Below are 22,410 nucleotides of genomic sequence, written 5' to 3' on the forward strand. Positions count from 1 at the left end.
ATCGGTCGAAACTTAAAGGAATGTACTCTTTATGATATATAAAATATGTTGGCCCAACTAGGCAACCCAAGAGAGGGGAGCGGTGAATTAGGTTTTATAAAATTTTACAGAAATAAAATCAAATTTCCTCAAGTTTTTGAATCTAATGAAATAAACTAGATGCAAAAAGTATAGCAAGTAATAATCACAAATATGCAACTAAGTATAGAAAAATAAAGAGAGAAGGGAAGAAAAGTAATACGCAATGATTTATAGTGGTTCGGTCTCCTTGTGAGCCTACGTTCACTCTTCGAGACTCCTTTTCAAGATTTAATCCACTATGCTTATCCAAAGCTTTACAAATTGCTTGTTTTCCGGATACAAGCAACCTTTATACTTAGTGATATCCAAGCTAATCGTTGGTTGATCTACTCTCTCAAACACTCTCTTATTTATCTAAAGTACAATCCTCCCAAGCAATTACTCTCTATCACTCAAGCTAACAAGAGCTCTACAACTCTCTTACAATACTTAATCAAAAATAATAAGAATGAAAGCTCTATACTCAATTTCTCAACAAGAAAGACTTTTTACTTGGAAGCACAATACTCTCTTGATTTCTCTTCAAGCCTCCATGGAGCTCTCTTCCTTCCTTACATCAATATGAGGTATGAACCTTTTTTTTTATAGGCTTGAGAAGCTTTTTTTCCGTTTGAAATAATTTGAAGCTTTGGAAATCCTTTTTCAACACATTTAATGTAGGCAGATTTGGGTCAGATTTGGTTTCCTGCATTGTAGCACCTTTTTGATAAATCAAAATGCTAAATTTGACTTAGTCGATGGAGACAAAGTTGTAGCCCTTCAAGCTATATTTCCAACCTGACAAAAATTATCTTAAAAGAATATTTGGTTGAAAAGTTACAGCTAAAAGAGTAAACATATGTCAGCCTGAATTATAGCTATGAATAGATAGATTGCAGACCCTATTACTTATAGATAACATTTTAATTTAAAATTATATTGAATACAAAAGTTGTATCCCTTTCTGTTATCGTTCCAACCTGATAAGAATCATCTCAAAAGGATATTTGGTTGAAACGTTATAGTTAAAAGAGTAAACATATGTCAGCCTAAATTATAGTTATAGATAGATAGGTTGCTGACCTTATTACTTATAGCTAATATTCAAATTTGAAAATATATTTAATATAAAAGTTTTAGGTATTTACGTTATCTTTCCAACCTGATAAGAATAAATTTAAAAAAAATATTTGGTTGAAAAGTTACAACTAAAAGAGTAAACATATATCAGCCTGAATCATAGCTACAGATAAATAGATTGCATATCCTATTACTCATAGCTAACGTTCAAATTTAAAAATATATTGGATATAAAAGTTTTAGATAAATAAGTCTTCTTTCTAGATCATCAAAATTGCATTAATATTTTAATAAAAAGTTATACTGAAAATACTAATGCATGTTCAAAATTCCAATATTCGCCTTCAAAAGAAATCTCAATTTTTTATTTTTATTTGTTTGCTATAATTATAATAATGAACTAAATTCATTTGTTTGTTATCATCAAAATAAAATAGCAAACCGTTGAAACTATGGGGTTAACAAAATATAATACTGCTTGTTCCTTCTACTTTCAGGTCGAATTTATCACTTCTTCAATCCTCCATCAGATCTTTGTAAAATATGAGATCCATACTATCTATAATCCACATGAAGATCCTTAATCATACGAATGACCAATCTCCATATCTTATAGAATCTCTATACAAAAATAAGATGATAATTCCTTCCAGCATAAGACTTCTATATGCACGATCTACAAGCAGGCATAACTTCTTTCTGATGTGGTTGCACCTAGCCTTTATGACCGTGGGACTACCATGCTGTCAACCATCCACAAAAGGATGAAGGCGCTAGTACAACGAACGCTCTTTTGGTACGTCCCACCATAACTAACTAGTGCTTGACTTGACTCTCCCGCACTGCTGATTAGCTTGCCCGAAATATGTATCTTGGTCCAATATGACTTCTTTTGACGTGATTGCACTCTATTTTGAAAACGTAAGGCCATCATACTATTGTTTATCCACTAGGGGATGGTTGATCTTTTTGATCGAAGCATGCACCTTGGTTGGCAATGGCCCCTTACATATGGTCTTTCTACCTCGGCTAAAGACTTCCGAGGATACATATAGTTTTTGGTCATTCTTCCTTGATTTACCGAGATTAAATTGTCATGGATCTTGGCATGTTGATCCAAAGATTGATAGGCAGATTCACCCATTTCAGTCTTTTGATCGGCTAAGTTTGTCACAGTTTGCGTCACAGCATGCTATGGCTGGGGACTTCGGTCTTACATAACAAACTCAAGTTTCTCTACTTGTTTTGTTATGAACTCCAAAGTTCTCCTATCTTGTTTGTCAAGTGACTTCAAAATGACAGTTGCTTGACTCAAGAGCATCTCCAACAAGCTGCACCTATGTATCTCTAGATAGGTTGAAGTTGTTGATCACTTCCTAAAGAAGATTTGTTGGCAGAGAAGTCGTCATCTAGCAAGCTTCCATCATCTTCTTACCTATATCGACGACAGCTACGTAATCGTTCCATCGAAAATAGTGTGACGATGCCTTATTAGCCTTTGATTTATCTTGACATAGCTTATATTTGCCAACTCTTCACTCATTCAATCTATAATATTGTCCTTTGTTCTTGGAAATTTAGGATCGGTACGATCGTTTCGGTCCGCCACCAACCATGTGTCATGATCAAGACTTGATTGTTCGGTCTGCTTATCCATATTATGACCAAAATCTATCTATTCGACTTGTATCTTCACCCTTAGTATGATTTCACAGCAAACTCTATTCATTCTTAGCAAGAGTCATGCTATTCTTACATGCTCTGATTCTATTATACTTAATCCATATGGTATTTACTTCTGTCTGCCATCTAGATTGTTAAGATGGGGCGGCGCGCAGGAGGGGCGGGCATCATTACACCACATCTTGATATATAATTGCTAGCCAGAGGCAAGCGCCATATGGTTGAAGTTTGATAGAATCAGAGCGAGCAAGAATCACTTGACTTTTGCTAATACTGGATATAGTTCGGCTGTAAAATCACACATTGGTTACGATGTAGGTCAAATAGATAGAATTCACCCATGAGGTTGAAAACTAGGATGAACAATTAAGTCTTGAGTCATTTGATAGAAGACCGAGGTGATTATGCTGCTTTCAAATTCCTAAGAACGGAAGACTATATTGTAGGCCGAATGAAGGAAGATGACTAACACAAGCTACATTAAGATAAATTAAGCAGTAAGGCATAAATTTCAGTCCGCTAATTACAGAATGATGGTGCTTGTTTTGAGCATAGTGGGAAGATGGTTGGTAGCAGTTATTAGGACCGTCGGGAGTGAAAACTAGAGGTGAAAAGCAATTGTGGAGTAGACAGTTGTTGTATTCATTGGTAGTTATTTTGTATTAGTATAAACAATTATAGGGTTTTTTGCATAGATAACCTTCTAAATATCAGATTTTGCGTGAATACCCTTTGAAAATTGGTATTTGCATGTATACCCTCGTAAAACTCTGTTATTGTACAAATATCCCTAATATAACGGTTGTTCTAACGGTATTAAAAAAATCATATTTTTATTAATTAAAAATAAAATTAAAAATATGAAATGACATTATTATCCCTTGCTCCCCTCTCCCACCGCGCCCGTCTGCCCCCCCCCACCCCCCGCGCCTGGCTCCCCCTCCTCCCCCCGCGCCCGGCTCCCATGCCCGTTCCTCCCCCCCCCCCCCCCCCCCCCGCCCGGCTCCCATGCCCGTCTTCCCCACCCCCCGCACCCGGCTTCCCCCCCCATCTTCCGCACTCGCCGCGTCCGTCTTCCCCACTCCCCGCACCCGGCTTCCACATCACCCCCTCCCCCTTGCCCCCGTCTTCCCCACTCCCCGCGCCCGTCTTCCCCCCCCCTCCGCAGGATCGCGGGCGACGCGATCGGGAGATCGCGATGCGATTGGGAGGAAGGAGGAAGGAGATCGCGATCTCGCATTCGCGAACGCCTGCGGGCGATCGCGATCGCGGGCGTTCGCGACGGTGAGATCGCGATCTCCTTCCTCCTTCCTCCCTGGTCTGTAACCCAACAGATGATAAACACAATTTCTTCTGGTGACACTGTTTTATTTTTGTTTTTTTTCCCTCACTCTCTCTCTTTCCCTCTAGGCGTTATTGTAGCTAGGAGCACTTAAGATTGCACTGGTGGGACTTTTACCCTTAGGATGTGTACCATTAAAAAGAATCCTAGCTAGCAGGAGAATTGCAGAGCTCCCTTAATCAGGCATCATTATTGTTCAATTCCAAGTCAACGACAAAGATTAAAAGCTGGCTTAATCAAGAACTACAAAGCACAAATATCATAATTATGAGGTGCTGGGTGACCCATGACTTGAAAGACTTGCAATTGACCTTCAGTCAGAACAGATGACCCATGACTTACCAAGCCAAATTTCATATCACACTATTTTATATCTGTATGACTGATTGGAGGGAACTTGGCGTCTCCCAGCTCCCCTCTCACGAGGACAAAAAAAATCCCAGACCTTCTTCCAAAATTCAATTCCATTGCAGAAAACTGACACGACCCATATTTCGTTCAGTGTTCCCTCGCTTTCTCCCTTCAAGAGTTACAAGAAACAAAAACTAAAAAACAGAAGGGAAAAAAAAAAAGGGGGATTGATAACCTACTCTCTGTTATGGTAGGTTATCAATCTACCCATTTTTCATTGGACAAAAATATCCTTACTTTTTGCAACTCTTAAGGGTTATTTTATGTCTTTTTACGATCCCACATTAACTCACCCTCTTAACCTCCCAAGTAATACTCTCTCCCTCTCTCTCATATATATATATATATATATATATGTATATGTATATAGATACATGTATGTATATATACGTACGTATACATGTATACATATATGTATATATACGTACGTATACATGTATATGTGTGTGTGTATATATATATATGTTCATGTATGCATGTATGTACACATGTAAATATATGTACATATATGTGTATATATATATATATGTATACATATATATACATATATGTATACTGGAGAGAGAGAGGAAGAGAGTATTAATTGGGAGGTTGAGAGGGTGAGTTAATGTGGGACCGTAAAAAGACATAAAATAACCCTTAAGAGTTGCAAAAAGTAAGGATATTTTTGTCCAATGAAAAATGGGTAGATTGATAACCTACCATAACAGAGAGTAGGTTATCAATCCTCAAAAAAAAAAGCCAGCTACCGAGACACCAGAGGTATCAACAGTGTAATAGATCGAGAGAGTATCCTGACGGCCGAGGTTCCTTTGGATTCTGTGAACCTATGCTTGTTGCCATCCTTCTATGCTTGAACCCTACTCCCCTTATGATATTAATCCCATCATCAGATCAATTGCAGGAGGTAAATCTAGATACAACCAATTTGCAAATCCTATTGTATATTTTTGTTATATTCATGATAAAGAAACAGACCTTTGGTCATGGAACCAAATACATTTCCTAATAAATACAAGATTATAATTAAAAGCTATCACATTAATTAATGTATCTAATTCTTTCCATCTACTAAGATTTTTTTTTTTTGCGTAAATACCCTTCTAAATATAGAAAATTGTATGAATATCATTGTAAAGTTACTATTTGCTTGTATACCCTTATAAAAATTTCTATTTGCACGCCTACCCATTAAGGTTATTTTAGTCATTTTAATTTGAAACCGTTAGTTTTTTAACGGCGTTAGATGGCATGGGTATATATGCAAAAATAAGAATAAAAACGGATAGAATAGCAAAACAAGTATTTTTATGAGGGTATACATGCAAATATCAATTTTGGAAGGGTATTCATGCAAAATCCGATATTTAGAAGGGTATCCATGCAAAAAATCCATAATTGTATTTGTATTCTATAAAGAGATCCTTCAAGAATCAATTTTATCAGTTTATCTTTATCTTTATCTTTTTCTTAGTCATTATCTTAGGAGTAGACATAACTTATCTTTCTATTGTAGCCTGGCGCTACACCCTTACCATAGCCTAGTGCTGCACCTCTACATAGCCCAGTGCTACACCTCCATTGATTTTCATCTGCTTTGAATGGTGGTGTGATGGTTCGAAAGTTCTTAAAGATTAAAGCACTTGGACGCATGCTACTCTATATTCTTCATTTGACCCACACGTTTTCCACGAGCCCAATGTCCGTGGCACGCCTATGCATACATCCAGGCTTTGCGCGATCAAGCTTTACGGGCTGCCCTCTAGTTCCACCAATCTAGCTCTTAGAGGATCTCGAATTTTCTAGCTCGCTCAGAATGAAATGAAAAAGGTGGCAACCGGGAGGTACCTCAATAAAGAGTCAGAAATGTCAAAACTGAAGGAAAAAAAAGTTACGGCAGAAAGATATTCCCAAGTCACACGAGCAACATGGCACAATGACAGAACATGGTCCAAATCCCTTTCTGTATCGCAGGCACCGGAAGCGGCATTTGTAGGGTCGAGAATACCCATATATGAGTGAGGACTGATTTACGTAGAAGCTTTTGCCAGGCAATTTTCTACCAAAACAACTTAACTCTAGGAGTAGCCCAAAGAGAAGACCTTTGAATCATCATCTTCAGAGTCAAAAATCAGCCATCAAGACATGATAGATATATTGAGCTTCTAATTTATGTGAACCAATTTTGTGCCAAATCAAAATATCCTTGCATCTATTTTTCGAGATAGGCATAGAACAAATTTCAGCGACTATTTCTAAGCTGCATATCTCTCGTGGAGCAAAGGAATATTCCAAGAGGCTTGATTTGTAAATAAACTAAAGACATTTTGACAATCCAAACATAAGGCAGGATTAATGAGGAAAGGAATTCAAAATTTAACACATCATACTGCCTAATCAATTTTTTAGTAACGCAACAAAGGGCATTAATGACGCATAAATGTATTACTAATTTGAATTTGCTTGCCAGTCGTACACACAATACGGTGTGCGGCTCGGGCCTACCGGTGCGGATGGATGGACCCACAAATTCACGCTCTTAGAACAATCTAATCCTACAATCTTACGTATCTGATCGGTGGATCTCCTCTCGCCTCAATCTCCGTCTCCCAGGGTATTTTGGTCAAAAAGAAGCAACAACGGCCGAATTTTTCGAAACCGCGTAGGAAACAGCCGATTCTGTCGGTCACCGACCCGCTCCAATGCGGACACCTCCAGGCTCAAACCTCCCGCAGAAACGGCACGAATCTTCCCTATAATGACGAGAGTTACATTAGTTTTACTAAAATGCCCAGAATACCCCTGTCTTTCTTCTTGTAAGCGGGAGTCCCGTACCGGCCCGGCCGACGTGGGCTGCTAGATCTCGGCAGCGTGTGCCACGTCAGCACCCCACGTCGAGTGAGCGGCGCTCCACGATTCATTCAGGGTCCGGGTTGTGTATCTTACGCGCGAAAGAACGATTGATCTTCTTTTGCGACATCGACCGTTGGATCACGTCACACAGCTCTCAAAGCACTACAAACCCCTCCTTTCAGAGCTGCACGGCTCTCGAAGTGGCCATAGCGCCATCCAACGGTGGTTCGCGCGAAGGAAAGTGAATCCTTCTTTCGTGCTCCCTCTTTTCTACCCCTTCGAAGAATTCATCTCTCCTAGCCCCTTCCCGTATCCAGGTAATCAGAGGGAGCGAGAGGGGAAAAGGCCCTGCCCTTTTCTTCTCCTTTTGGCCTTTGGGAGTTCTCCTTCTCATAGGCCCCTTCATTTCCAAGAGCTTGAGGGAAGAAAAAAAAAAAAATACTCGGCAGGTTGATTCTTTAAAGAAAATACATTTATTCTTTGCTTCGGATTCGGCCTCTTCCTTCTCTGTCTATAGTTTTCGTTTCTTTGCTTTTCTCCTCTCTTTTTTTCTGTGGCGATCACAGGGATAGATATAGGCTGTTGCTATAAATTTTACGCAGGAAAAGAGGAAAAAAAAAACGATTGTTGGAATTGGGTTTGGGTCGCAAGGTGGTCTTCTAGTAATCTCTCTTGCGGCAATATCAAAAAAAGAAAGAAAAAATCTTGAGCTTTAGGGGAGGATATCTCTCGCTTAAAAAAAATCAGATTTTTGGAGGGATATTTGTTCTCTAGCCAATCCTTGGAATTAGCCGGAAAACATGGCAGGTCGCCACTTCTTAATATGGCTTATCTCCATTGGCTTCTATTGTTCCATGGTGGAAGGCCTTGGAGTGAACTGGGGGACGTTGGCCACGCACCCACTGCCGCCGAATATCGTGGTCCAGCTCCTGAAGGACAACGGGATCAATAAGGTCAAGCTGTTCGATGCCGATGCCAAAATGATGAGCGCACTGGCCGGGAGTGGGATAGAGGTGATGGTCGCCATTCCCAACAATCAGCTCGCCGCCATGAACGATTACACCACCGCCAAGGAGTGGGTCAGAAAGAATGTCACTCGGTACCATTTCGATGGAGGTGTAAACATTACGTGCGTCTTTCTCAACGATTCCATTTGTTTATTTCATACGAGATTTCATCTTAATTCCTCGTGCATGATCATTAGTCTCGATCGGATTCTGATTGCTTTTTTTCTGATTGCTTTATGGAGTTTTCTTAGCAACATCTATTACCTACAAGTTTCAGGATAGTTTTCTCTTTATCTTTGCATGAATAGACTTTTGATATGTGCAATGGACCTACCCCATGCGGCTGATTTTCTTATTGATTTTTTTTTGTTGTTGATTTTCCGAATTTCTGACTGAAATACGAGTTCAAGAAGAATATTTGGAGTTACATTAACTTCCTGTTTGCTTTTAAAATCCTTTTTTTTCTCTTCAAAGACCAATGATACAAGAAAAAACATTCTTCATATTTATGTATGACTGTAAAAGATTTAGCTCTTGGATTTGGCAGGTATACAGCTTATTTGCACATAGCGTAGGTTTTATAGTTTTAATTAATGGATTTTATATTGCTCTTATTGATTTGAAGAATAGTTGGGTGTTTCTTTCTAGACGAATCCTCGCAATTGCTCTCGAACCCACTGACCCACATTTGGTAAAAGAATCCTTCTTGTGATGCACTAAAGTGATCATGCGCATGAGATGTTCCTTTAAAATTGTCAGGATGTGAATTTTTGAAATTCTCTCATCTTTATTCTTAGAATAAAAGGACGTAGTTTTATGAGGTTGTGCTATTTAAATTACAGCATCTGAACTCAGGTTTATGAAAATATTAAATTGTTTAGCATTGCAACCTGTTAAAGTGACATCTGAGAGACTTTCTCATTGGCCCATATTTGTTTAGATAAAAGTATACAGATTAAATACCGCTGTAATACAGTACCATGCAATGCAGATTGCCGTTATGGGACTAAAATGATTAATATCGAGGTGTGCTATGTTAAGCAAAAAGAGTCCAAGTCTCCTATCAACCTAAAATGGTGAACTCTTCAACCAGTTCATGGGGAGCATGTTGCGATAATATGTTTTCACATTCGACATTAATTGGTCTAGATGTAGTTTCATATACTTAAAATCTAACTCTTCTTCAAGCTTCTGCCCCTTATCGAAAGGATGGACAACAAGCATTGCTCTGGGAAGAAATTTTGTCACCGGGAAAATGTCCGCTCCTAGTAGTTTTGATCAAACTTTCCTACTTATTAGTGTCATTCCAAGATATCTGTGCACATGGTAGGTATTGTTGTTCTTCATGTGGACTATAAGAAGGTTTAGAGGGAGATATGGAACTCTACATTGTCTTTCTGTAGGGCAATTAGTAAGGGTAGCTTGATAATTGGCATTATAAGAAAATGGAGCTTAGTCCTTCTTTACTGAAATGTGTGTGAAGGTTTGGGTAAGAGAGGGAGCACGTGTGGCAGCAAACTTTTGTGGAAAGGTACAAGATCTTTTTCCACTTCTGAAGGGAAGAGATGGGGTTTTCATCCAAAAAAAGGGAAGAGATAGGGCACAAGACAAACAGAGTGCAAATCCATTCCCCTATTTGAGTGGCTTTATACAAATATAAAGTGAGCATTGCTACTTTCTCCTTGGGGGGGGATTAATGGCAGGGTTGCATATAAGAAACCTTAAAGAGATGGAGAAAGGTAGACTTTTCATTCTCTTAAATGTCTTCTCTGATGTAAATGTCCATATTGTTAGTGAGAAATTACATGTTAGGCACTAAGACATTTATGACTGGCCTCTTCTCACCCTACTTAGATAGCTAATAAGAAATGCTGATCTTGGGAACTTGGTGACTCTTGTTTGGGGAGATGGGAGCCTGCCATATGCGGTATGCTCTTTGTTGCCTGGTGGTTTTGAAGAAGATCAACCCTGAGATGTTCATATTGGGGCTTGAGGAGGTGTTCTCCAATGAAAACTCCTATTTTGCCATTACACTTCATGAACACGGTTTTTAACTATTTGGGAATAAGGGAACAGCCAGATATATTTATATCAAGAAGATTGTAGCACATGATCAGTGCAAAAGTTCTTAAATTTCAGGTAAGCATGCTTTTTCTTGATTTGCATGCAATGTGCCACAGAACTTGATCCCATCCCTTACATGATCTGATGAGGTGATTATAAAGAAACACGTAGAAAATTGATTGATGAGAAAGCACTCTATTCTGACACCATTATCAATAATATCAAGATAAACTTTTCTTTTTTCCTTTCTGTTTCATGATGTCTTGAGTTTCTAGCCCTACAAGAATCAGCATTTGAGCTTGATTTGGATCCTTATAAGATCCATTCTGCCCTAAACCGATTAGAAACCTCCCGCCCTTTGGTTCCCACTAAAATGAAATTCTTTTTTTCTCCCCCTTTTTATTTCGGCAATTCAGGTCCCTCCATGATCCATTTCTGTCATGAGTTTGGACTATAGGGGTATAGACATAGCTAAAGACGAATGGAGGAAAATGAAAAATAGGGCTTGTAGTTTATGGTTAACAATGGTCACAGATCAAGTTACAAGGTAACAGTCAAATGAAGTTGTAAAGATAAAAGAGTATGCTAGGAAGTATCAGTAAGGATAAATGCAATGCATCAAACGCTAACCTTCTTTTGGGCTTTGAGGCCTTTTACATTACGATGTACCCCTCTCTTTCTTCAATAATACCAGCCAGTTATTGAAATAAGAAAATGTAGATTTTGATGGAATCCTTAACAGAGGTAATGGGAAACAAGCACCTAAATTCTCTGGCTGCCTAAAACCTTGAAAGAGTGGATCAAAAAATTCTTAATAAAGACCCAGACATTTTTCACAATTTACTATGAAGATGGTTTGGTTTCTTCCAGTGCACACAGCAGCAAGTAACTTAGACCAAGTACTGAAGTGTTTTCCCTGATTCATTTGAACTTTGAAATCTTGAAGTGAGCAGGGTTCCAGTAGAAATTTAATGCTCTTGTTTGTCTCCCACTAGAAGGATGACCTTATGAGACTCAAATCTTAAGAGCATAACCCATTAAGAGTACTAAGCAGCGATGGGTACTAATGTATATCTTCTGTGATTTGACATCATGCCTGATCTCTTCGATTTAGCAAATTCTATCAGTTCATAGAAATGAAACCACACCTTTTCTTCATTGACGACCGTTACATTTCTCAGTAATTTGAAGCATTCAGTGCTTCTATAAATGCGGATTCTCTATTAAATTTGAGCACAAACTAATGATTAATTTCTTCTCCCTTTTAACAGATATGTAGCAGTTGGAAATGAGCCGTTCCTGAAATCTTACAACGATTCGTTCTCGAATGTGACTTTTCCTGCACTGCAGAACATCCAAAATGCGCTCAATGAGGCAGGGGTTGGTGACAGTGTAAAGGCCACCGTTCCACTCAATGCCGATGTTTATGAATCCCCTGCAGGCAATGCAGTTCCATCGGCAGGAAGATTCCGATCAGATATCAATGATGTCATGACTCAGATTGTCCAGTTCTTCAACCAGAATGGCGCTCCCTTCACCGTTAACATATATCCTTTCCTAAGTCTGTATGGCAACGACAACTTCCCTTTGGACTTCGCTTTCTTCGATGGAGCGAGCCCGCCCGTTGTTGATAATGGGATTGAATACACCAATGTGTTCGATGCCAACTTCGATACTCTGGTCTCTGCTCTGAATGCAGTTGGACTGGGTAATCTGCCGATCATTGTTGGAGAGGTTGGATGGCCAACCGACGGTGACAAAAGTGCCGAAGCATCCTATGCCCAGAGGTTCTACAATGGCCTTCTGAAGCGTCTGGCAGCAGGCCAAGGAACACCTCTCCGCCCCAACCAGTACTTGGAAGTATATTTGTTTGGCTTGCTCGATGAAGACGCCAAAAGTGTAGCTCCAGGAAACTTCGAACGCCATTGGGGGATCTTCAGGTATGATGGGCAGCCCAAGTTCCCTGTCGATCTTTCTGGCCAGGGACAGAATAAGATGCTTGCGGCAGCGAAGAACGTGGAGTATTTGCCTCAGAAGTGGTGTGTTTTCAATCCAGATGCCAAAGACCTAAGCAAGCTAGCAGACAACGTCAACTTTGCTTGCACTTTCTCTGATTGCACTTCACTTGGCTCTGGGTCTACGTGCAGCAACTTGGATGCCAATGGCGGTGCCTCCTATGCCTTCAACATGTACTATCAAGTTCAGAACCAAGACGACACGAGCTGTTTTTTCCAAGGTCTCGCTATGGAGACAGCACAGGACCCCTCAACAGCAGATTGCAAGTTCACTGTGCAGATCAAAACATCTGCTTCAGCATCCTCTTTTCCACCATTGCTTATGGCGTTTGTTTCGTTGCCCCTTGCATTCTTCTTGCTTTAGTTCATGGAATTAATTTCAAAGGGATGGAATTCCTTATTTATCATTTTGGTTTCAAACTCTTGGGATGTATATGATCTCGTTTCCTGTTTCTGGACTGCTGCTGTACATTAAATGTTGACTTCGAATGCTTGCTTGTTTCATCGTTTGCTTCGTAGCATGGAAGATAATCCCTTTAGACTTTATTCCTCCTTGGTGCTTTCTTTTCTGTGGGTGGACGGTTAGCAGAGACCATGGATCATAGCGCATGCTCTTGCAGGCTCTTTTTGTGTCAGTCCAAGCTTAACAAAGCCTGCCTCAGGAACTGGTAGTTCTAATTTTGAACTCATGATGGATCCATAAAATCTTCCAATTGGTCCGTTCATCTAGGTAAATGGGATTCATGAGGGCTATTTCGGTGGAGTATGCTTAAAAATATTTACTTGCTTTTACCTGCCTATCGTCAAACCAAAGCGTGACGATTTTTTGACACTTTCTATTTCAGAAATCCTGTGAGACATGATTTTCCATGAGGAGGATATAAAGTGTAAAATGAAGTTTTTGAAGTTATGTTAATGGATGACAAAAAGGATTACATAACTTATTACAAATAACAAGATTTTTTTTTTTTCAGAAACATTTGTTTGTGGGGGAAGCTTTTTGGATTGATTTGTTTCGAAGTCCATAGGGACCCAGAAAGCTGCCTTCGCTTTTGGCGTTGCTTCGTAGATATATAGATTTAAACCCAAAACATGAAACATACTTGGAAGTTGAACGGATGCATGTCAGGCTAAAAGCATAAATATGTGCTCAAGCTTATTGAAGTACATGATGGACAGATTTTGCTACATTATATCAAATATTTTCCCATCAAAAAGTTAGCATCATGCTTTGATTTTTTAAAACTTAATCTAATCCTAACCCAATCCAACCTCTATATCTCCCAATACTAGTCCAACCCGATGCAGTCTTAGGCTAGGAACTTTTCTAATTCTAGCTGGTCCAGATTAGCATTAGGTTGCATTGGGTTGGTAATAGGGTTGGGTTGGACAGAACAAGTATTTTGAGATCAAGGAAAGGTCCAGAAGTTTTTGATGGATTGAGACCTCAACAATCCACTTATGTTGATGGTACACTTATACAATTTATTATTTAGCATAATCAAATATATAGTTGTATGAATGATATCAATAATTTATCTAAAACATGTATACATATGTCTATATCTACACACACACACACACACACACACACACACACACACATATATATATATATATATATATATATATTCGACTATACAAATTAACACTTATTGATCACTTTTATACGTCATTTGTATAAATGAATTTTTAAAATAATGGCAATTATAACATTATAATGGCCGATATAACAGTTTCAAGGCCCCTCCATTATTTTCTCTCTAATAACATAGAAAACAGATTTGTTATAACAAGTTATTTGCATTTATACTATTTCTCTAAATAAAATATTACTTTTAAAAATTCAAATTTTTATATAAATTTTCCTAAAAGGGTTCATACCATCTAAAATAAAAATTTTATAAAGTTAAGAGTGATTCAATTACAGCCCGTTATTTTCTTTAAAGCATCATTATACTATCTTTACTTTAACATTAAAAATTTGAAATTATACATTATAGGATGAAATAAAGAGCATTTTAAGAATCCAACAATAGTTTTGGTTGTAGTCTGTTATAACAAAATAATAACATTATTAAAATCTTAGTGCAAATTATAATTTTTTTTTCGGTAGACGGGCGTCTCACTACACAGCATGAGTACGTCTCGAACCGTCACAATACAAAACACGGGCTAAGCCCTGCGGAATGGGGACAGTGCCCTCCTATAAAAAAGCTCCAGTATGATGTGTTGCAAACGAGGCGACCCAGTCAGCTGCACTGTTCGTCTTCTGAAGTACATGTGTGATCCCAAATGAGTCGAGACCCTCCAAAAAGTGGCATACATCACAGATGAGAGGATGTAGACCTGACCTAGTACGTTCACTCCTGTTCCAGTCAATCGCTATAGCTGAATCGCCCTCCAAGAGTATCCGCTGAGCCTCAGGTACAGTCTAGCGTGAACGAGACCCTCCCACGCCGCGTGCAGCTCTGCCACTGGGATCGACTCGTCAAATATGCGTCGTCCCCCTGCCGCAATCATCCGGAGGTTGTGGTCTCTGTGTAGTGTGATTGATATTGCGGACTAAAAGAAGTCATGCTAAATATTCTTTCAAATCTGGGAGTTACAAACTAAAAATTAGGGGTACCCATTTTTGCGTAATAGCCAATAGGGATTCCATCTAACTGGGATCTACCTTATATACCTTTTAGTCAAACTTTGTTAAGTAGCTCAAATTGCCAGAACATTATGTATCTCATATTTCCAAGCCTATTAAAGAAGTCACAAGAATATTGCCCATCTGAGGCAATTGAATAAGAGTATTTCTATGATTTCATATAGACAGAAAGAGAAGGCCTTAATATTTTGAAATAAAGGCTAGATCTCTTACCTTACGAGGCATCACACCAAGATAGTACCCAGTGGTCCTTTAAACAAAATACAGAAGAAATGAGCAACTATTACAATCCTTTCTTAAGAGAAAAGAAGGCAAATAATAAGGAAATAAAAGAGATAAAGAAAGAACTGAAGTATATAATCTTGTGTTTCTAGCATTATAGTACATATTCCTTCTAAAGATGGCAATCTCTTGATGAAACATTTCAATTAATTAGGCTGACATAGACACTTTGCATTCTAATAGCATTTTTATTCGAGCTCAGATTCTCTCCAGTTCACCATTGGTCCAAAGAGATCCAGTCTTGCAGTCACAATAATTCAAGTATTGCATCATAGCCATGATTGCAGGGCTTCATTACTGAACATGTTGTCTCATGTATATAACATGGGGCCCATGCAGTCATAATCACAATGCAATGCATGGACAATCACGATAGTAGATCTACACCTCTCCAATCTAGCATTTAACTAAAGAGGATCTATGAACTGGAGAGGATCATGATGCGATTTGAGAGAGTTAAATAAGAGACACCCTCAAAAGGGTTCAGCATAGGTCTATGGGGTGTCAATGGAGCTAAATAACCCACTATCTGATCTGAGACTAACTGGAAATATAAGATTCCAATATGAAAGCAAATCCAATGAGCTATTGGTTTAGGTTTCCATCCCAAATTTTTTTTATTGGGTCAGGTTTGGATTTAGATGGATCCATACTCAAAACCTTGAAACCAAGGATACATGCATATGCACATGCATGCATGCATGCATGCATACATACATACATACATATGTATGTATGTATATTATACATCACATATATCAAGCTTGATATTGTAGGAGTTGTTCCTTATTTATGTCCTTCAATTATATAGATACTTAGAAGTAATGGTTGAATATATATCATTTTTGATACATTTTTTTTTATTTTCATGTAGAATATAATTTTTTTTTTAGTTCCATAGCTTAGGATGTAGCACTTTAGATGTATTGAATAATTTGAAAAAAAAAAGTGCGACAAAACAACTTACTAAATATCCGATCTCTACCTGAAACTTGATTTGATACCCAAATTTTTTTGCTTCCAATATTGGATATGGGTTTAGGATTTTAATTGGGTCTGGATTTGATATGAATCTACCACATATATTTCGTGTTTGGATATAGGTATGAAGAAAACCCCATTCAAACTTGATTGGTTGATACCACTTGGTAGGTCCTATGCTCATTTGACCATTTGATGGTCCCATCCAACATTAGCCATCCAATCAAACTTATGAAACTTCAAGAAGAGAGCGATGGGATTAACAAACAAATCACCACAAGTCCAGATATGTTCCTAAAATAAATTATTATTAATAAAAAAGTGATTTCTATTTTATGTATCGGAAGAGGGAATGACACAAGCCAAGGAGCTTAAGTGATTGAGGATCTTGCTAGTGCAGTCAAGGTATGTCAGTGGAAACAAAAGGAAAACCTAAATGAGGTTGAGAAAGTGTTGACGGTTAAGAATACCTATAAGTAAGACAAACTAAGGGTGTAGACTGCTAGGATAAGCCCGGCAGGTTCCAAACAAGGCCTCTCCCATCTTAGAAAGGAATTGAGATTTTCTATTGATACAAAAAAATATTTTAAATTTTATAAGAACATTTAAAGGACATATTAGAATGCTAATCTAAACTAGAAGCAAGCAAGCAAGGAGACAACTAGAAGAAAGATAAGAGATAGGATAATTAATTGGAGTCTCATCAAATGAATCCCTCAATTTGATCAGAATTGTACCAATCATCACTTGGCTTTGCCAAACCTACATAGACATCAATATCAACTTCATATAGAACATTCTGAAGTTACACCAGAAGAAGAAAGGCTTTCAAGTGACATGAAAGTTACTACAAACTTGCACCATAGCAAGATAAACTCACCCTAATAAGGCCCTATTTAGGATTGCTGTTGTAGCAGAGTTTTTGTCAGTAAAGTTTTTGAAAGCAGAGTTTTTGCTAGAAGAGCTTTTAACAAAAAAATTGTTTGCTATTTGGTAACTACATTTCTAAAATACTTTAAAATTTTAACATCTGTTTGATAACCAAATTAAGTAAGTGCTTTTAGTATGAGTTGACAATATGCTAAAAAAAGTACCCTCTGACATTTTGTATGGAATTGCAAATACCTCTTGCATGTCGAATTACAGCAATGTCAATCTTGCATTTTTAATATTACTATAATGTAATCCATCATTCTACTAATTCGAATCAGGCTAGTCAAAGGTGCCTAGTGGTCAGTTGATGTGGAAGTAGTTCGCCAGAAGTGCCTACTTATTAACTGACATGGAGGCCAAGATAGAGAGCAAATTGAAAAATAAAAAATAATATAGCAAATTGGTTTTAAAAAGATAAACAAAATAGAGAAAATAAGAAGAGATCTATGAGAGAAATGGTGATCGAACCTTGGAGATATGTGTGTTGAAGTGGACTATCACTTTGCTCATGAGCAAGTTATTCATGGTGATATTCAAGTTTGCTTTGTTGATATAGTTGATTACTTGGTTGATATTTTACCAAGGATCTCACCACAATATGGTTCACTCAACTTCAATTTAAGATCGACATCATTCATGGGTCATTTATCTTTAGAGAATGTGACAACATACCACCCATTAATGGAATCAAATCTATTTCATCCATCACACCATCTGTTTCCACTGAGAACTACTCCTATTAATGAGACAAATAATAGCATGCATGAAAATAAATCACAGTATATATCTCCTTAGAATGAAGGAAACAAATAATGGCATACAAGGAAACAAATCATAGTACATATCTTCTTATGATGAAGGAAACAAATAATGGCATATAAGGAAAAATAAATAAAGAAAACAAATCATGGCATATATCTCGTTATTATGAAAGAAACATATAATGATATAATACAAGGAAACAAATCATGGTATATATCTCCTTGTGATGAAAGAAATAAAAAAATGCATACCACAAAACAAATTATGGCACATATCTCCTATGTTAAAAGAAACACATAATAGCATATAATTAAACAAATCATGGCATATATTTATTCATGATACTGTATAGTTGACCAATCTTTGTAATTATGACATATATTTATCATATCACTATAATTGAGCCCATAATTGTGTAACTAGTCTCTTGTAAAGCTTTTATATAATCTTTATATCTCATCCCACCAAGTATGGTGTCCTTGATAAATCATATTATCTTCTTTCTCTTTTACTAAGCTCTTAATTTTCTCAACTCAATGTTGCTGGTTCTCTGTTAACACTAGATTGATCCATGGGTGAAGAGAAAATATTGCTTGTTGAGTGGTTTAAGCCTTAAGGTTCAATCTTGCTATAGTAGTTTTGGAGACCATGTTCATAGTACCACCTCCATCAATGATCAACTCAGCAGATATCTCATTGTACCTAATAAAGATGTGAAAAATACTAATACAATTCACTATCCCCAATAGTTGATAAAATATACCTCACCACATTACAATAGTGGTTATCTACCTCTAAATCATCCTCCAACTCTACCTCATCGCTAGAATATTCTACCGAATCTATGACTTGGTCCTCAACCTTTTGCAGATCATCAAACTCTTGCTCTAAGGCTAAAGCTCACTAAGGACAATGTGCAGCTATGCATCTCCTATTGTGGTAGTGATGATCTGTATCAAAGAACTACTAGAATAAAAATTACTGACAGAACCCTTGAAGCCGTCTGAAAAACAACCCTAGACTAGATAGCAGATTTTGATTAGAAAATAGGTCTAGACTGATGATAGTCACTCATCTAAGAAAAAAATCTACACTGAAGAGTCTTAAGATACCTTTCTACAGTGATGACATTTTAATATGCTTCCTCCAAAGAATCAGGCGCATATAATTCTACTCTTCTCTTAATATCTTCCCATCAGCCCATTTATAAATCTCTTAATTGTGTGGAATGGATCTTTTTGCATCCTAGTTCTAAGCATGAGCTCATCAGATCTCTCCATGTATTTGGACACCGTTGAGGTTTGCCTATGGTTCAAAAGCTAATCATGCAATTAATAACTATAATAAGAAGGTAGGTACTTCTCCATTAATTTGTCTCATGATTGCCTATTAGGTGATCAGTGGTTCACCAGATGTTGAAGATTTTGTTGGACACCCTGCCAATATTTTATAGCAGCTCCTACTAACTTCATCTTTGCAAAACAAACTCTCTCCCTATCAGTCATATCATACCAATCAAAGCGTAATAACCCAATACTTCACCCAAAGAAGCTAGACGGAAGGTGTTATTTGGGTTCCTTAGCCCTGTAAAAGTATACAAAATCTACCTAGTGTGTAGCCGATGTGGGATTAAACACATGCCCGCATGGGTCCTCACATACTCTCTTCGTTTATGCTCTAGCATGCTCACCAAGCTAAGAGTTCAAATCTACTCAAATCTAATCGCAAGTACCATAATTGATCTATGGTTAGCCCTAATAGGTCTATGCTGCATGTTCCTTAGTTCACATGGGCTATGGACTGGGTCTGCTCTGATACTATTTATAACATCCTAGGACCTCACTCAAAAAGGCTGGTCAAAATGTGTTATTTAGGTTTGTTAGCCCTATATATGTACTCAAGATCTATCCAGTATATAGCCAATGTGGGACTAAATATACACCTGCATGGGTCCTCACACAAAGTAAGCTCAAGCTCATCCAACTAATCTAAGAAGGTCTCAGGGTCTAATGTAATATTATAAGATCGTACATCTATCTTAACCAACCTAGTAATGCCACCAATATTCTCTTGATTATGTCTACAAGGTGAAGGAGAGTGCCTACTGATCCTATTGGGATATCTAACATGCTGATCAACTGCCTATGATCGACTTCACCTAGCTGATCATGAATTGGCTACCTATAGTCTTGTCTATGCTGATGCCTAGAAATCTAGTGTTTTTCTATAAACTCATCCTCCTTATGTACATCCTCATGAGCCCTAGACTCCATATTATAACAAGAGTCCTTAGGTAAAACTCTAGCATGTCTAGGAGCATAACCCATCCTATTAGTAGCTACTACTGACCGAGTAATGGGGAGGATACCTTGGACAAAACCAATTAAAGGAGGGGACCCATCTGGCTGCCTAATAGACTCGTCTACTTCTAAACCTCTTAGGGCTTGAGCTACCTACCAACTCAATTACTCATATTGTTGACTCATTCGTTCAATTTTTTGAACTATGGAGTTTATAAAGGCTTAAGGGACAAATGGTTGTGTAGAAGTGGAGGGAATAGGATCTATGGTAGTTTGGTCCATTGTTGATAGGTGGTCACTCTGTTTTTTTCTGATCATAATGTGATACACTCAAGTGTAGGGCAATAAAAGTATACAGAAATAGACTGAAAATTATAATAAGTAATTAAGATTTCTAAACTACTAAGATGCACACATGTAAAACTATTAAGTTTAATACAGATGATATGCTAAAGTTCAAAAACGAGAATGCATGCAAATAAGGGTTAAGTAAAAGAATTTGGGTTTTGTTATGGTTGGAGAAAAGGCATTAAGTTAAACTTGGACTAAATCAATTTACTAGTGACCTAATCAAATTAATATCAATCAAGCTTTCAAAGGGAAAGATGTTGCATCACTAAGAGTACTTTAAATAACTACTTCACCTTCTCGCAAAGAAAAATCCACTATAGATAAAGAATCAACAAAAATCGATAGAATCGGCACATTAAAATTAGCTAGTGACAGGCTTCCGAAAATTCAGCAAGTGTTGACATAGTCGTTGATGTGGCAAAGTCTGCTGATGTAGATGCTGACATACGACCACTAACTGGTTACTAAACCGGGTTGGGTCAGATCAGGATTAGTTCCATCTCTGCACGTTAGATCAAGTCGACATGTCGAATCTTGATTTAGATCCAAATCTGCTTGGGCTTTCTTCCTCATTTGGCTTTAATCTAAAGCCCTAGGTAGTGCGGCAGAAGGCCTCAGCCAGGCAGCAGTGGACTCAGTCTGGTTGGTGAGGGAAGTCTAGGTCGACGGTGACTCGATGACAGCAATACAAGGATGGCATCAAGGAGACGGGTGGACCGCAACCGAGAGTTCTCAAGCAGGGTCGACTCATTATGGGAACCGAGAGTCCTTGTGATTGATCCCGACAATGCAGCGGACTTTCGAGGGAGAGAGAGTAGCGAATGACATTAGACTGGATGGAAAAGCATGGGTTTAAGTGGTCGATGGTGGAGTTGCAAGATCCGACAATCATGATCTTCGAGAGGATGATGCAATTGCAGAGGATGTAGAGACCGACGAAAGGAGAGGAATGGAAAAATAGGGGGGGATGGGGAATAGAGAAATTGTCCCCTTTTTTTGCCTCTTTTTTTTGACCTTAGGAGGAATCCGATGAAGGTGTGCCGCAAGATGTTGAGACTATCGAGATTGGACAACACCAATTTCAAGGTGAAGCTATGGGTGGATTATGCTGTGGTGAAGAGTCGAAATATGCTCTAATACCAAATTTACACAAAACGGAGGAAGGAGGAGAGGGAAGAAGATTAAAAAGAAGAGGGAAGAAAAGTGTAATGGTCAGCTTCAGTGAACCAGTTTGGGACGGTTGAGAGTGCCGAAACGAAAGATTCAATCACATGAATGGCACATGATTGGAGAGGATGGCTCTTACCAGGAGTTTGTCTCCTCTCTCGACTCCATCAGGTGTGGAAAGCCTAGAGCACAACTGAGCCCTAGACTTAGCCTATAAAAGGGAACCTCCTCTCTTGCCTCTACATCTCACCCCAAACCTTGATCAACCACCAGTGAAGTCCATTGTGTTTCCCTTTGATTTTCGTTGAGAGCTCTCGGCAAGCCACCATTGATTAGCTCGCCAAAATAAGGTAATCACTCCGTACATCTCTTCCATACTCACCTCCTAGTCCTTTGGCCAACATCATGGCTGGACTTCTATTGGTCAGTCGCTGGATTTAGTTGCAAGAGGCTCTTCTGT

The 22,410-nt window shown here is 38.2% G+C and overlaps 1 protein-coding gene across 1 annotated transcript; it reads left to right on the plus strand.

Moving 5' to 3' along the window:
• The first annotated feature begins 8,070 nt into the window (after positions 1-8,070).
• LOC103718845 (glucan endo-1,3-beta-glucosidase 8-like) lies at positions 8,071-13,003 on the plus strand. Its single transcript, XM_008807838.3, has 2 exons — positions 8,071-8,558; positions 11,772-13,003. The coding sequence occupies exons 1-2, from the start codon at positions 8,230-8,232 to the stop codon at positions 12,877-12,879; spliced, it is 1,437 nt and encodes a 478-aa protein (XP_008806060.3). The 5' UTR covers positions 8,071-8,229; the 3' UTR covers positions 12,880-13,003.
• The last annotated feature ends 9,407 nt before the right edge of the window (positions 13,004-22,410 follow it).

Source organism: Phoenix dactylifera, chromosome 11, assembly GCF_009389715.1.
Source record: "Phoenix dactylifera cultivar Barhee BC4 chromosome 11, palm_55x_up_171113_PBpolish2nd_filt_p, whole genome shotgun sequence".
NCBI lineage: Eukaryota > Viridiplantae > Streptophyta > Magnoliopsida > Arecales > Arecaceae > Phoenix > Phoenix dactylifera.

Bases quoted from the DNA above. Each gene is read 5' to 3' on its own strand.
- LOC103718845 (XM_008807838.3), top strand. From the start codon at position 8,230: ATGGCAGGTCGCCACTTCTTAATATGGCTTATCTCCATTGGCTTCTAT. The intron at 8,559-11,771 runs GTGCGTCTTTCT...CCCTTTTAACAG, and splicing joins GATGGAGGTGTAAACATTAC to ATATGTAGCAGTTGGAAATG.